Here is a 14,587-nt window from a genome sequence, read left to right on the forward strand (position 1 = left end):
GCTAGGATAAATGAGGCAGAAGAGAGAATTAGCGATATAGAAGACCAAATGATGGAAAATAAAGAAGTTGAGGAAAAGAGAGATAAACAACTACTGGATCATGAGGGCAGAATTCGAGAGATAAGTGATACGATAAGACAAAACAACATTAGAATAATTGGGATCCCAGAAGAAGAAGAAAGAGAGAGAGGGGCAGAAGGTATATTGGAGCAAATTATAGCAGAGAACTTCCCTAATGTGGGGAAGGAAACAGGCATCAAAACCCAGGAGGCACAGAGAACCCCTCTCAAAATCAATAAAAATAGGTCAACACTCCGACATCTAACAGTGAAACTTACGAGTCTCAGAGACAAAGAGAAAATCTAGAAAGCAACTCAGGAGAAGAGATCTGTAACCTATAATGGTAGAAACATTAGATTGGCAACAGACCTATCTACAGAGGCCTGGCAGGCCAGAAAGGACTGGCATGATATCTTCAGAGCACTAAAGGAGAAAAATATGCAGCCAAGAATACTATATCCAGCTAGGCTGTCATTGAAAATAGAAGGAGAGATAAAAAGCTCCCAGGACAAACAAAAACTAAAGGAATTTGCAAAGACAAAACCAGCCCTACAAGAAATATTGAAAGGGGTCCTCTAAGCAAAGAGAGAGCCTAAAAGCAGCATAGACCAGAAAGGAACACAGACAATATACAATAACAGTCACTTTGTAGGCAATACAATGGCACTACATTTATATCTTTCAATAGTTACCCTGGATGTAAATGGGCTAAATGTCCCCATCAAAAGACACAGGCTATCAGATTGGATTAAAAAACAAGACCCATTAATATGCTGTCTGCAGGAGACTCATTTTAGACCCAAAGACACCCCCAGATTGAAAGTGAGGGGGTGGAAAACCATTTACCATGCTAATGGACACCAAAAGAAAGCCGGGGTGGCAATCCTTATATCAGACAAATTAGATTTTAAAACAAAGACTGTAATAAGAGATGAGGAAGGACACTATATCCTACTTAAAGAGTCTATCCAACAAGAAGATCTAACAATTGTAAATATCTATGCCCCTAACATGGGAGCAGCCAATTATATAAGGCAATTAATAACAAAAGCAAAGAAACACATTGACAACAATACAATAATAGTGGGGGACTTTAACACCCCCCCTGGCTGAAATGGACAGATCATCTAAGCAAAAGATCAACAAGGAAATAAAGACTTTAAATGACACACTGGACCAAATGGACTTCACAGACATATTCAGAACATTCTATCCCAAAGCAACGGAATACACCTTCTTCTCTAATGCCCATGGAACATTCTCCAGAATTGATTACATCCTAGGTCACAAATCAGGTCTCAACCAGTACCAAAAGATTGGGATTATTCCCTGCATATTTTCAGACCACAATGCTTTGAAACTAGAACTCAATCACAAGAGGAAAGTCGGAAAGAACTAAAATACATGGAGGCTAAAGAGCATCCTGCTAAAGAATGAATGGGTCAACCAGGAAATTAAAGAAGATTTAAAAAAATTCATGGAAACCAATGAAAATGAAAACACAACTGTTCAAAATCTTTGGGATACAGCAAAGGCAATCCTGAGAAGAAAGTATATAGGAATACAAGTCTTTCTCAAGAAACAAGAAAGGTCTCAAATACACAACCTAACCCTACACCTAAAGGAGCTAGAGAAAAAAAAGCAAATAAAGCCTAAACCCAGCAAGAGAAGAGAAATAATAAAGATCAGAACAGAAATCAATGAAATAGAAACCAAAAGAACAGTAGAACAGATCAACGAAACTAGGAGCTGGTTCTTGGAAGGAATTAACAAGATTGATAAACCCCTGGCCAGACTTATCCAAAAGAAAAGAGAAATGACCCAAATCAACAAAATCATGAATGAAAGAGGAGAGATCACAACCAACACCAAAGAAATACAAACAATGATAAGAACATATTATGAGCAACTCTATGCCAGCAAATTAGATAACCTGGAAGAAATGGATGCATTCCTAGAGATGTATCAACTACCAAAATTGAACCAGGAAGACATAGAAAACCTGAACAGACCTATAGCCACTAAGGAAATTGAAGCAGTCATCAAAAATCTCCCAACAAACAAAAGCCCAGGGCCAGGTGGCTTCCCAGGGGAATTCTACCAAACATTTAAAGAAGAATTAATACCTATTCTCCTGAAACTGTTCCAAAAAATAGAAATGGAAGGAAAACTTCCAAACTCATTTTAGGAGGCCACCATTACCTTGATCCCAAAACCAGACAAAGACCCCATCAAAAAGGAGAATTACAGACCAATATCCTTGATGAACATGGATGCAAAAATTCTTTTTTTTAAACATTTTTTTAAAGATTTTATTTATTCATTTGAGACACAGAGATACACAGAGAGAGAGAGAGAGCATGAGCGGGGGGAGAAGCAGAGGGAGAGGGAAAAGCAGGCTCGCCGCTGAGCCAGGAGCCTGATGTGGGGCTCGATCCCAGGAAGCTGGGATCATGACCTGAGTTGAAGGCAGACGCTTAACCATCTGAGCCACCCAGGCAGCCCAGATGCAAAAATTCTCACCAAAATACTAGCCAGTAGGATCCAACAGTACATTAAACGGATAATTCACCATGACCAAGTGGGATTTATGCCTGGGCTGCAAGGTTGGTTCAACATCCGCAAATGAATCAACATGATACAGTATATTAACAAAAGAAAGAACAAGAATCATATGATCCTCTCACTAGATGCAGAAAAAGCATTTGACAAAGTACAGCATCCTTTCTTGATCAAAACTCTTCAGAGTATAGGGATAGAGGGTACATACCTCAATATCATAAAAGCCATCTATGAAAAACCTACAGTGAATATCATTCTCAATGGGGAAAAGCTGAGAGCTTTCCCCCAAGGTCAGGAACGCGGCAGGGATGTCCACTCTCACCACTGCTATTCAACATAGTATTAGAAGTCCTAGCCACAGCAATCAGACAACAAAAAGAAATCAAAGGCATCCAAATCAGCAAAGAGGAAGTCAAACTCTCACTCTTTGCAGATGATATGATACTTTATGTGGAAAACCCAAAAGACTCCACCCCAAAACTGCTAGAACTCATACAGGAATTCAGTAAAGTGGCAGGATATAAAATCAATGCACAGAAATCAGTGGCATTCCTATACACCACCAACAAGACAGAAGAGAGACAAATCAAGGAGTCGATCCCATTTACAATTGCACCCAAAACCATAAGATACCTAGGAATAAATCTAACCAAAGAGGCAAAGGATCTGTACTCAGAAAACTATAAAATACTCATGAAAGAAATTGAGGAAGACACAAAGAAATGGAAAAACATTACATGCTCATGGATTGGAAGAACAAACATTGTGAAGATGTCAGTGCTACCTAGAGCAATCTACACATTCAATGCAATCCCCATCCAAATACCATCCACTTTTTTCAAAGAAATGGAACAAATAATCCTAAAATTTGTATGGAACCAGAAAAGACCCCGAACAGCCAGAGGAATGTTGAAAAAGAAAAGCAAAGCTGGCGGCATCACAATTTTGGACTTCCAGCTCTATTACAAAGCTGTCATCATCAAGAAAGTATGGTACTGGCACAAACACAGACACATAGATCAATGGAACAGAATCGAGAGCCCAGAAATGGACCCTCAACTCTATGGTCAACTCATCTTTGACAAAGCAGGAAAGAATGTCCAATGGAAAAAAGACAGTCTCTTCAACAAATGGTGTTGGGAAAATTGGACAGCCACATGAAGAAGAATGAAACTGGACCATTTCCTTACACCACACACAAATATAGACTCAAAATGGTTGAAAGACCCAAATGTGAGACAGGAGTCCATCAGAATCCTAAAGGAGAACACAGGCAGCAACCTCTTCGACCTCAGCCGCAGCAACTTCTTCCTAGAAACATCGCGAAGGCAAGGGAAGCAAGGGCAAACATGAACCATTGGGATTTCATTAAGATAAAAAGCTTTTGCACAGCAAAAGAAACAGTCCACAAAACCAAAAGACAACCGACAGAATGGGAGAAAATATTTGCAAATGACATGTCAGATAAAGGGCTAGTATCCAAAATCTATAAAGAACTTATCAAACTCAACACCCAAAGAACAAATAATCCAATCAAGAAATGGGCAGAAGACATGAACAGACATTTTTCCAGAGAAGACATCCAAATGGCCAACAGAAACATGAAAAAGTGCTCAACATTGCTTGGCATCAGGGAAATCCAAATCAAAAGCTGGATGAGATACCACCTCACACCAGTCAGAATGGCTAAAATTAACAAGTCAGGAAAGGACAGATGTTGGCGGGGATGTGGAGAAAGGGGAACCCTCCTACACTGTTGGTGGGAATGCAAGCTGGTGTAACCCCTCTGGAAAACAGTATGGAGGTTCCTCAAAAAGTTGAAAATAGAACTACCATATGATCCAGCAATTGCACTACTGGGTATTTACCCCAAAGATACAAATGTAGGGATCCAAAGGAGTACGTGCACCCCGATGTTTATAGCAGCAATGTCCACAATACCAAATTGTGGAAAGAGCCAAGATGTCCATCGACAGATGAATGGATAAAGAAGAAGTGGTATATATACACAATGGAATATTATGCAGCCATCAAAAGGAATGAGATCTTGCCATTTGCAACGAGGTGGATGGAACTGGAGGGTGTTATGCTGAGTGAAATAAGTCAATCAGAGAAAGACATGTATCATATAACCTCATTGATATGAGGAATTCTTAATCTCAGGAAACAAACTGAGGGTTGCTGGAGTGGTGGGGGGTGGGAGGGATGGGGTGGCTGGGTGATAGACATTGGGGAGGGTATGTGCTATGGTGAGTGCTCTGAATTGTGCAAGTCTCTTGAGTCACAGATCTGTACCTCTGAAACAAATAATGCAATATATGTTGAGAGAAAAAAAAGAAGAAGATAGCAGGAGGGGAAGAAGGAAGGGGAATGAATCGGAGGGGGAGACCAACCATGAGAGACAATGGACTCTGAAAAACAAGCTGAGGGTTCTAGAGGGGAGAGGGGTGGGGGAATGGGTTAGCCTGGTGATGGGTACTAAAGAGGGCACATTCTGCGTGGAGCACTGGGTGTTATGCACAAACAATGAATCATGGAACACTACATCAAAAACTAATGATGTAATGTATAGTGATTAACATAACAATAAAAAATTAAAGATAAAAAAAGGAGAAAAGCAGAGCACCGTCAAAGCTGTCAAGGAGGAAGAAAATAGGGTGCCTGGGTGGCTCAGTCGTTAAGCATCTGCCTTCGGCTCAGGTCATGATCCCAGGGTCCTGGGATCGAGCCCCGCATCAGGCTCCCTGCTCCGTGGGAAACCTGTTTCTCCCTCTGCCTCTCCCCCTTACTCAAATCCGCACTCTCTCTCTCTCTCTGTCAAAAAAATAAAAAAATCTTTAAAAAAGAAAGAAGAAAGAAAATATGGAGAACAAAGGAATCAACACTGCAGGTGTCAGGGAGGTTAAATGGAGTGACCGATAGAGCCTTTGGATCATTTAACCAGAGTGCTTCCAGCATTTGAATAGTGGGGGATGGGCAAGCATGGGCAAGCAGCGATGATGGCACACTATTTTTCCAAGGAATTTGGTTGTGAAAGGACAAAAAGGTAGCTAAAAAAGAGGTACATAGAGTCAAGGGAGGATTTATTTTTATGTAGGAAGAGCTCAAGCCTATTTATAGGCCACTAGGAGGCATCCGGTCTAGATGGAGGGAAAAATTAGTGGGCACGTCTCCTCTAGGGGTGCAGGGAAGAGGGTGTCTCAGAAGGGCAAAGGGATCCCTCTGCACCTGACTCTGAAGGGAAAGGAAGTGAGGGCCAGGTGAGCAAGGTCTTCCCATAGGTGTTTTCTCTGGGAAGTAGTAGGAGGCCAGGTTATCTGTGGGGGAGGGATGAGGAGTGACTGGGGGCAAGAGTGGGGGAAGGGAGAATGTACAGAGCCAGAGGCACATTCAGGTAGGGAGGGAATGGTGCTGAGGACACAGCTGAGGACAGAAGGCCCGAATGAGTGACACCTGCAATCTGCTAGGCGGTTTTCTTAAGTTGAGTGGTGAGGGAGGGCCAATGAGTGGGTGAAATGCCTGCTTGATACAGTTGTTAGGAGTCTTATGGACGGTGCTGGGGAAAGGCAAGGAGTGAAGGTATTGAGGAGGCTGCAGGAATGATGCTTCCATGATGTCAGTTGAATGGAGGATGGGGTGCCAGGAAAAGGCAGGGGGTCTCAGTGAGATAGAAGATATCCTGGGGGTGGCTTGGTGAGGACGAAAGTGGAAGCATTGGGAAATTGTACCAAGAGATGGATGTATGGGTAGTGAATTTTCTAGAAAAAGTGACGTTGAGGTCCAGGTGTGGCCACGGAAGTGATTATGAAAGGTTGTCTAGGGTCATGGGTCTGCGCTACTGGATTGGCAGCTCACACGAAGGCCAGCTAGGACATGGAATTGAGACCGTGAGCCAATAGTCAAAGTCCTGGGTGGGTGACGGAGCAGGATGGAAAGGACTGTGAAGTTAACAACAAGGAAGATGGGAGCCAGAGAGCATGGATCTCAAAGGAGATGGGTTTGCTTTTATTCTTGCTCTTCTGTGGTCTAGATCAAAGCAGCCTCTTGCTTCAGGATTCAACCTGCAGAAAGCAGGCCACCCAAATGCCACCCTGGTATCTCACTGCAGAGAATGAGGCTGAACCTAAGGTGGTTGCATCTTGAAGCTTTTCTATACAAAATTAACAATTCAAAACTCTTATCGTTCTAAAATTTCTTCTATTTCCTGCAATTCAGGTTTGTTTATCATTCAATCCTCAAAGCACACTGGTGGCTACTGGGAGCATGGACACAACGGCCAAACTGTGGGACATTCAGAATGGAGAGGAAGTGTTCACTTTAACAGTACGTGCATAATGTCACCAGCTTCGAGGGTTTTGTATTTTCCCTAGCCATTGCTCAGCATAAGCCTATTATTTGAGTTTGTTTTTATTCATATTCTTATTACAAAATGAGTTCTATGTCAGAAGGTATTTTTGAGCTATTGGTTTTCAGACTGCAGTGAAAAGAGTTGTCCCAGTTGGTTTGCTGGCTTTTCCTAAAGACTTTGATGGGGGAGATGAGGAGAGCACATGGGCTTTTTTATTTTGACTAGCTTCCTTCTGTAAGCCATACTACGGACAGCTTAAATCCTAGCACCATCTATCTGGCATAAAGCCAAGTAGGCGGAGGCTCGCACTTTCTGGAAGAGGTAGAACTGGAGAAACTTGCCAGAAGATTCCTTAAAACAATAACCGTTAACACTCTCATCCTCCACCCACTGGTCTCAAAAGCCTCCTGTATTACAAAGTCTGAAATGACAAGGGGTAAGTGGCATGAGGAGAAAGGCTAAAGGGCACTGCCCAGAGAGCAAGAGTTGGTGGTGTATCTCCACCGGGGTCTCTCTCTGTCCCCACCACGTGCCCAGCACCTTCCTCCCACATGCTCTCTCTGCTTCTTCCCACCCCAACCTAAACAACTGGACACACGCAGGGGGATTCTCTAGGCCAATCAGTGGGAACAGCTGGGTGGGAAATCCAATTCTTTTTTTTTTATTCTTTCAAATTATAAATGGATTTCAAATTAGGACCCCTTTCCTAGGAGAGCTTTTCCTAAGAAAGTAAAAAAAAAAAAAAAAAAAAAATGGACTAGAAAGAGAGAAAAAGCACTCTTTTTAATAAACACCAAGGGATTTTCTGAATTCAGAGTGCCAACCTTAATTAACATAAGTATACTCTTTTGATCTTTGTTCTCATCATTTCTGTGGGTCACTGTCTCTTCACTACCTCGTCTTTCAGACAGATGCCTAACGGTCTTGGAAAGGATGTATCTCCCTCGGCACCCCTGCACCTGTCTGCTGCCAGACAACACATTGGTCTTGCGTGTTCGGAATTTTCATGTTCAGCTACATTTAATGTTTGCCATTTAGAATCAACCAGAAGTTTGATGTGCAAATGAACGTTTTCACTATTGAAAAAAGTAATGTTAATTTGCCAAAATAATTCGGGAAACAAGGGATATACTGTAAGCAGAGTCTGCTGCAGAGAGGGGCTTCCTCCCATTGTCTCAGAATGTTTGATGCATCGGTCCTAGACAGTGACCAAGTGAAAGTCAGGCCAAAGGCCAGATATTTATTAACCTATTTTATGTTAAATCATTGTAAGATGGGCGCCTGGGTGGCTTGGTTGGTTAGGGGCTGCTTTTGGCTCAGGTTATGATCTCAGGGTCCTGGCATGGAGCCCTGTGTGTTGGGCTTTCTGCACAGCGGGGAGCCTGCTTCTCCCTCTCTCTCTGCCCCTCCGCACCCCGCTCTTGCGCACTCTCTCTCAAATAAATAAAATCTTTAAAAAAATTGTCATAAGAATATCCTTTTTTTAAGTTAACTTTATTTCACAAACTTGCCTATCTCCTATTGTTAACCCGTAAAGCCTACAAGCTTTTTTTTAATAAAAGACTTATTTATTTTAGAGAGAGAGACAGACAGAGAGAGAACAAGAAGAGGAGGGGCAGAGAGAGAGAGAGAGAGAGAGAGAGAGAGAGACAAGCAGACTCCCTGCTGAGCGGGGACCCCCCCCCCCCGCCTCTGCGGGGCTGGATCTCAGAACCCTGAGATTAAAACCTGAGCCAAAACCAAGAGTCAGACACTTAACCTTAACAGACTGAACCATCCAGGTGCCCCAGCCTTTTTTTTTTCTTTTTTCTTTTTTTGCATACAGCCGTTTTAAAAGTGTTTTCAAGACAATGTAAAAGAAGCCCTCTGATTTCCAAAATCATGTCTTCCTATCCATTAAAACAAACAAACAAAACCCAGTTTTATTTAGTTTTACTAAGTTAAATGGACTTGATTTAGTGTATAATTCAACTTTTAGTAAATTTATGAAATTGTGCAACCTTCACCAAACTCTAGTATTCAAAATTTCCCCAAAAAGATACCTGTGCCCATTTGCGGTCTCTCCCTATTACCACCCCCAGCCAACTACTAATCTCTTTTTTCCCTATAGAGTTTTTCCTTTTCTAGCATTTTCTTTTAAACTGTGACATTTTGCATTTGTAGAGATTGTTTTTCTGCAGGTAATGCATGATGACATCCACTCTCTTTCTAGGGACATTCTGCTGAAATCATCTCTTTGTCCTTTAACACCTTGGGAAACAGAATCATCACGGGATCTTTTGATCATACTGTTGCAGTGTGGGAAGCTGATACTGGAAGGTATTCTCCTTTTTTAAGGATGTTTTAATTTGGATCAGAGGGTTAAGAAGACCGTCTTTGCTGTTCACTAGTTCAATCTTGTATCTATTAACTGTGCTTTGGACTCTATAGGAATAGGATGCACTGAAAATAAATGAATTCATTATTTAATGATATTTCTGATCCAGAAAAAAAAATGTGTGTTATCTTGGAATTCTGAGCAAATAATGCCACACAGAAACATAAAAGGAGAATGTTAATAATAGCCTGGGTGTATGGCTATTATTTGTTCCAGGTACTGTGTAATCAAATTTCAATGGCTTGTCATTATGGCAGGCATGGATATCATGAGTAAATAAAATTATGGCTAATTTTCCAAATTAAATTTAGTTCAACAACTTCAATTTCCTTCCTAATTATTTTGGGTTCTAGTTGCTAAGAAGTTAACTAAATTAGACTATTTGCGTTGGAAAGCTCTACCTTGGACTTGCCTGCGTCTTTTTTTAAAAATTTTTTATTGTTATGTTAATCACTATACATTACATCATTAGTTCTTGATGTAGTGTTCCATGATTCATTGTTTGTGCATAACACCCAGTGCTCCACGCAGAACGTGCCCTCTTTAATACCCATCACCAGGCTAACCCATCCCTCCACCCCCCTCCCCTCCAGAACCCTCAGTTTGTTTTACAGAGTCCGTCGTCTCTCATGGTTGGTCTCCCCCTCCGATTTCCCCCTCTTCATTCTTCCCCTCCTGCTATCTTCTTCTTTTTTTTTCTTAACATATATTGCATTATTTGTTTCAGAAGTACAGAACTGCGACTCAACAGTCTTGCACAATTCACAGCACTCGCCACAGCACATACCCTCCCCAATGTCTATCACCCAGCCACCCCATCCCTCCCACCCCCACCACTCCAGCAACCCTCAGTTTGTTTCCTGAGATTAAGAATTCCTCATATCAGTGAGGTCATATGATACATGTCTTTCTCTGATTGACTTATTTCACTCAGCATAACACCCTCCAGTTCCATCCACGTTGTTGCAAATGGCAAGATCTCATTCCTTTTGATGGACTTGCCTGCATCTTGGTAGAGGGGCTAAGTTCCAGGGGTTGCTACAAGATGGATACACCAAGAAATAGGGAGAAGGAAGGGCCCTTCAGACATTTGATGGGTAGTTTCTGAACTACCAAGGGGTCCACTGGTCTGGTATAAGAATACTTCCAGAATTTCAGACCAACTGTATTATTTTTTACCCATGGCTTTCTGAAGTCTTAAGTAATGTTATTTTTGAATGCTTCAAATGTAAGTATATTTTTGCCAAAATGAAATTAGTAGCCTACTTGACTGTTTTTGAGTTATACTACAACTATCATTATTTGTCATCAAAGATATTATTTGGTAAAGAACAAAATTTTGACTCTCACACCAATGGGCTTGACATCATTATTTGTGCACATATGCTGAAGCAAGACGTCTTTCACCAGTGTGAATCCTTTCCATTTTGTAGGAAGGTGTATACCTTAATCGGGCATTGTGCTGAAATTAGCAGTGCTCTATTCAACTGGGATTGCTCTCTGATTTTAACTGGCTCTATGGACAAGACCTGCATGGTGAGCTCAAGAAATATCTTTGCTTTACAGTTCTCCTGTGTGCACTTTTTACGGTGTCAGACAGTCATTGCAACATTACCTCATCTCAAAGGTGCTGTAAAATTAGGATGTTAATTTATAAATAATTGGTATTTTTAAATGTTAAGTTTCTGATCCCCCAGGTTTAAAAGAATTATGATAGAGCGAAACCATGTTAATTGAATCAAATGTATTACAACATCTTATTTTAAAAGACATGTTATTTTTCTTTAATGTCTCTCTGTTCATCTGTTAAACTTTGGTTAGAGTGAATCTCAAGGAGTCTCAATACAATATTTCCCTGCCTTTAAATTTCTGTTGCTAAGAGCTTAGGCTCTGGAATTAATATTTGATTACATACCCGATGTATTATAATCTTAATGCACTTTTCATTCTCTAGCATTATAGTTTCAGATCAAGCTCCTTATCATTCAATGACCTTTTTATGAAAAGAAGACATTTTCACTCCAATCAGTGAAGCATGCACTTTGAGATTTTTCCTAATATAGGGGCAGATTTGCACTATCCATTCTAAATGTCTGTCTCTGGTCTTCTCTTTGTCGAAAGTGTGCCTTGTGAGATGGTTGACTGTGGTCTCTTGTCATGAATCCAGGTAAACTTAATGGAACATGTGAAAATTATACACATGACCTTGGCACAGGTTATTCAGCTAGCCATAAGTATGTCATGGGCCTACTTCTTCCCATTTTTGCACTTTAGACAGGAATTCATGGTCACCTTCTGTTTCTGTTGCAGCTGTGGGATGCCACAAATGGAAAATGTGTGGCCACGCTGACAGGCCACGATGATGAAATACTAGACAGCTGTTTTGATTACACTGGAAAACTTATTGCAACTGCTTCAGCCGATGGTAGGTCATCTGTTCATACATTTAATTTGTTTGATCAACATGTATAATTCTACACTGTAGGTCATCTACCTGATGACCAGCTGTGAGAGAAACTACATCTGCCTCATCTCTGTGATGTTGGTCATTACACTCTGTCAGTATCATATTCTTGGTAACCACAGGTTATAATGTCTGCGTCATCTCCTTGACAACCACATCTGATGTTATCCCAGGCCTTTGCATCTTCACATCCCCTGGGTAACTATATATAATGGTATATTCTGGGTCATCTCCCTAATCATGCATTATGCTATACCGTGTCAACCTCGTCAACTTGACCGCCATCCATGGAGCTATAATAAATCTGCATTATCTCCTTTATACCATATGTGCTGCATGTAGCACATCTTTGTGATGAACATATGTGATGCTATGCTATACATCATGTTCTTGCTTACCACTTATCTACACTGGGTCTGCATCATCTTACTGGTAACTGTGAGCTGGTAGTACACTACGCATGCCTCAGTTCATTGAAGACCACAGATGATGCTACAATACATCTGTGTCACTTCGCTGTTGACCATGTGTGCTATTCTGTTATGCCCACCTCATCCCTCCAGGACACATGTTACATGCTGTATCTACTCCAGCTCTGGGTCACCAAGCAAGATCATCCTGATGACCATGCATGATAATATACCATACTCAAATTTTCTTAAAAACCATGTATGATATTACACTCTACCTATATCATCTCCTCGATTGCTGCATATGATGTGTACTATGTCAGCATCATCTCCTTGATAACCATGTGTGCCGTGATACTAGAACTCATCTTGATGACAAATATATGTGATGCCACACTGTATCTGTGACATTTCACTGAAAACCCCGTATAATGCTATGTGATGTCTGTATCATCTCATTGACAACCATCTGTATTGGTATACTACATATGCACTATGTCCTGGATGATAATTTATGACAGTAAACCATAGGTCATCCTCATGATAACTATGTATTCCTGACAAGCATGTAAGAGGCTACACAACTTCTGCCTCATTCACTGGCCCCTCTGTCATTATATCATATCCATGACCACCACATGTGATACTATGTCTGCACCTTGACAACCACATGGGATGCTCCATCTACACCATCTCCTTGGCACCCATATGTGATGTTATACTAAGTCTATGTCATCTCATGCCATCACCCAACCATGTGTGATGCTGTTCTAGGAGTCATCTCCTCGATAATAAAGTGTGATGCTACACTATGCTACATGTCTTATTCCTGAAGACTGCAGATAATTCTACACCACCCCTGTGTCATCCACCTAATGGTCATGTATGGAGCTGTGCTAAGTCTATGTTATCCCTTTAATGACCATGTATGATGCTATATTGTGTCTATATCATATACCTGACTGCTATGTTTTAATTTACAGTCCTTGTCATTCTCCTTAAAATCATGTATGATGCTACACTATATCTTCATCTAATGTTTTATAACCATGTATGATGCTCTACCATACCTTTGCCATTTCCTAGAAATTTATGTGTGACGCTGTAATATTTTCACCTCATCACCTTGACAAGCACGTCTTCAAGGTCTTCTATGTCCGGATCCCTTCATTTACAAAACCGCATGATTCCATGTTCTATCTGGATTATATCCTTGAAGTCTGCTTATCACACTGTCCTTTAATGTCATCTCCTTGAGTGCTATGTGTGATGTTATCGTGTCGTCTCCATGGTAGGCTCGTATGTTATGCTCTCTGTGCCCACAATTAATGAGGTTATGTGATGTTAAAGTGTGTCACTTCACTGACCTCCATTTATGATGCTATGCTCTGATTGCCTCCCCTCTCTGACAACCGTTCATGATGCTATACCTTATATCATATCCTGATAACCACATCATCTCCCTGAAAGTCATTAAGATGCTATGCTATTTCTGTGTTATCTCCTTAAAAACATGTATGGTGTTATACTATGTCTGTATCATGTTCTTCACAACGACATCTACATCCTCTTCTTGAAAATCACGTATGATGCTCTGTTATGAGAGTTTCCTCAATTACCACACATGAGGCTACATAATATAGGCATCATATCCTAGAAAACCATGCTATGTTATGTGCAACCTCCAAGACAAAAGTATGTGTGATGCTCTACTACTACTATCTCATCCCTTTAACAACCCTGTAAGATGCGATAGGATGTGACTGGATGATTTCTGTATCATGTCCACGATAATCACTACACCATGTCTGTGCCATTTGGAAAACAGTATGATGATACATTATTTCTGTGTCATTTTCTTATTTTTATGCTGACATCTATATGTCTCATATTCCTGATAAGCACCTATGACATTGCGATATGTCTGTGTCAAGTCCATTCTATCCACATATGATGCGAATTATGTCTATGTCGTCACTCTGATGTCCACGTATGACACTACACTATGTGTCATCTCCCTAATGATGTATGTCACCATGCTCTATTTGCATCATTTACCCGACAACCAAAGTGATGCTACACTACTTCTGGGTCATCTCCTTGACAACCATGTATGAAGTTATACTATGTCTCATCGTGTCTCTGACGATGGATGAAGCTACATGCTATGTTTGCGTATTTTTCTAATAGATGCTCTATTATGGGTAGTCCCCTGACAATCATGTCTGATGCTCTGAGTATCTGTGCCATCTGGTCCACCATGTATGATGCTACAGTATGTCTGTGGTAAGCACATGTAATGCTATCGTGTGATGGCAGCATCTCTTGTATAACCGAATTCATTTGCCAGGGCTGCCATAGCAGAG

The 14,587-nt window shown here is 41.0% G+C and overlaps 1 protein-coding gene across 5 annotated transcripts in view; it reads left to right on the forward strand.

Annotated features, from left to right (window-relative positions):
* DAW1 (dynein assembly factor with WD repeats 1) overlaps positions 1-14,587 on the forward strand; it is a 69,765-nt gene that overhangs the window by 25,701 nt on the left and 29,477 nt on the right. For all 5 annotated transcript variants that reach the window (XM_027590812.1, XM_027590811.2, XM_027590814.1 and 2 more), the window contains exons 7-10: positions 6,838-6,945; positions 9,183-9,289; positions 10,781-10,883; positions 11,658-11,772. In XM_027590812.1, coding sequence (XP_027446613.1) covers positions 6,838-6,945; positions 9,183-9,289; positions 10,781-10,883; positions 11,658-11,772 — 433 coding nt within the window. The remainder of the gene's footprint in view (positions 1-6,837; positions 6,946-9,182; positions 9,290-10,780; positions 10,884-11,657; positions 11,773-14,587) is intronic.

This window comes from Zalophus californianus, chromosome 3 (genome assembly GCF_009762305.2).
Source record: "Zalophus californianus isolate mZalCal1 chromosome 3, mZalCal1.pri.v2, whole genome shotgun sequence".
Classification (NCBI taxonomy): domain Eukaryota; kingdom Metazoa; phylum Chordata; class Mammalia; order Carnivora; family Otariidae; genus Zalophus; species Zalophus californianus.